Below are 2,383 nucleotides of genomic sequence, written 5' to 3'. Positions count from 1 at the left end.
AATCTGTCCTTTGCAACCCATCTTCAATTTTCATTTCAATCTAAAATTATTGATTAGCAATGATGCCAAGATTATCAAAAAATTAAGAAAAAGGAAGGTGCACTTAAGACAGAGGAGCCTTATAAAACAAAAGCATAGTAGATTGCCTCCCTCAGGCTCAGGAAAACTTGACCACATATTGGTCATTAGACATTTGATATGCCATGGGTGCTTTCCCTAATTACAAAAAAAGATGAATTATAACATATAAATAGGGACACATAATAGTGGTAGTATAGTGTTCAAGAAACAATATGGGCATTCCACATGTTCTAGCTATACCTTATCCAGCACAAGGTCATGTACTTCCCCTAATGGAACTTGCCTTGCGCCTAGTCAAGAATGGCATCAAGGTTACATTTGTGAACACGGAATTTGATCACAAACGAGTCATTGAATCGTTATCAGGTGAAGAAAATGTACCTGATATGATGCATCTGGTATCCGTCCCAGATGGCCTGGAATCGTGGGAAGACAGAAATGACCTGGGGAAGTTAACAAAGACAATTTTTCGTGTTATGCCTGCAAAGTTGGAGGCTCTAATGGAGAAGATGAATGAATCTGAAACTGACAAAATCACATGCCTTATTACTGATGAGAGCATGGGTTGGGCACTGGAGATCGCGAAGAAAATGGGAGTCAGGGCTGTAGCCTTCTGGCCTGCAGCAGCAGCTGTATTGGCTCTGGAACTCAATATTCCAAAGCTCATTCACGATGGAATCATAGACAGCTCTGGTAAGACTCCTTTCAGCATAATGCTTTTACAGTTTCATCATTTTCGTATAGGCACTTACTTTTTTGTAGTCATAAAACAGTAAAACAATATAAAGTTGATTTAGAATTGGAACCTATGAAGTTAAAAATCATAATGCAAGCAAAGTAACAAACTCATAGGAAACAGGGAGGTGCAATTTTGGGTGTTTCAAAATAAGTTGAAAGTTGAAAAGCATATCAAGTGAATTAGTTTTCATCAATGCAAGGAAATTTTTGCAGCAAAGTAAACAAATGCTTTGCCAGAACAATGATTATCAAATTTGGCATTTATTAAGGCAAATTTTGTGGCAGGAACTATCACGAAGAAGCAGATGGTCCAGTTATCATCCACCATGTTAGCCGTGGACTCTGAACACTTTGCTTGGGCCAGTGTCGGTGATGCGACCACACAGGGTATTGTTTTTTATGCTATATTAAAAAATAACAGAACATTAAAAATGGCTGATTGGATTATCGGCAACTCGAGTAATGAGTTAGAGGCATCAGTTTTTACCTTATTTCCAGAAATGTTGCCAATTGGCCCTCTTCTAGCTAGCAACCAGCTTGGAAGATCAGTTGGTTCCTACTGGCCTGAAGACTCGGATTGCTTGGCGTGGCTTGATAAACAACCAGTCCAATCAGTCATTTATGTTGCATTAGGGAGCTTCACAGTTTTTGACCAGACACAGTTTCAAGAACTGGCTCTAGGCCTTGAACGCACCAATATGCCATTCCCGTGGGTTGTGAGGCGGAATTTAACAGCAGAAACAGATAATGCATATCCAAAAGGTTTCAAAGAGCGAATACAAGGACGAGGAAGATTATCCAGTTGGGCACCTCAACAACAGGTGCTGAGTCATCCTTCAGTTGCCTGCTTCCTCAGCCACTGTGGTTGGAATTCTACAATTGAAGGTGTAAGCAATGGTGTCCCTTTCCTCTGCTAGCCATACTTTGCAGACCAGTTCACTAATAGAAGCTACATATGTGATGATTGGAAGGTTGGATTAAGATTGGAAAAAGATGGAATTGGAATCATTGCACAAGGAGAAGTTAAGAACAAAATTGAGCAGCTAGTCACTGTTAAAGGCTACAAGGAGAGGGCCTTGGATTTAAAAGCAAAAGTTATGAGTAGTCTTAGAGAAGACGGATGTTCTGGCAAGAATTTCAACAACTTTGTCAAGTGGATTAAGGATGATTAGAACAACTAAGTGTGCTCTGAGCACGCTTGACTGCCACTTATCAATACAATTTAGCATTGATTCCACTCTACATCAAAGTATTTAGTATATTTTTTCCTTGAGATTTTGACTTATGCTTTTGCATTTCATTTTATAGCAGGTAATTCAATAGTTTCTTTTAAAAATTTTTTAGAACTTCAAGTTTACTTTTCTTGTTTGTTTAGGTGCTAACTAACTCGATGTTTGTCACTCTTAGATGAAACAAGCAAATATTTGCCAATATATTTTCAATTAACGTAATTAAGCATATTTATCTGGGCTAATTTGTTACAATGAATTACTAATTTTAGGAATATTTTGTACAAGTAAAAACAATTCTCACATTTAAGCATATATTTGTGAATACATGATTA

General features: G+C 37.8%; 1 protein-coding gene and 1 long non-coding RNA gene across 2 annotated transcripts; one reads left to right on the top strand and one right to left on the bottom strand.

Annotated features, from left to right (window-relative positions):
- Window positions 1-278: 278 nt before the first annotated feature.
- Window positions 279-2,124, top strand: LOC140016694 (UDP-glycosyltransferase 83A1-like). Its single transcript, XM_072070284.1, has 2 exons — window positions 279-774; window positions 1,105-2,124. Exons 1-2 carry the CDS (start codon window positions 294-296, stop codon window positions 1,734-1,736), a joined length of 1,113 nt encoding a protein of 370 aa, XP_071926385.1. The 5' UTR covers window positions 279-293; the 3' UTR covers window positions 1,737-2,124.
- On the bottom strand, window positions 394-1,422 carry LOC140016695 (uncharacterized). The gene is made up of 3 exons (XR_011822893.1): window positions 1,307-1,422; window positions 624-1,221; window positions 394-524 (listed from the first exon to the last, which is right to left on the bottom strand). It is a non-coding gene; the product is annotated as an uncharacterized lncRNA (long non-coding RNA).
- Window positions 2,125-2,383: the final 259 nt, after the last annotated feature.

Source organism: Coffea arabica, chromosome 11c, assembly GCF_036785885.1.
Source record: "Coffea arabica cultivar ET-39 chromosome 11c, Coffea Arabica ET-39 HiFi, whole genome shotgun sequence".
NCBI classification, from domain to species: Eukaryota; Viridiplantae; Streptophyta; class Magnoliopsida; order Gentianales; family Rubiaceae; genus Coffea; species Coffea arabica.
Note: the sequence above shows the minus strand (reverse complement) of the source record. Positions and strands in the feature narration are given on the sequence as shown.

Bases quoted from the DNA above. Each gene is read 5' to 3' on its own strand.
- LOC140016694 (XM_072070284.1), top strand. From the start codon at position 294: ATGGGCATTCCACATGTTCTAGCTATACCTTATCCAGCACAAGGTCAT. The intron at 775-1,104 runs GTAAGACTCCTT...ATTTTGTGGCAG, and splicing joins TGGAATCATAGACAGCTCTG to GAACTATCACGAAGAAGCAG.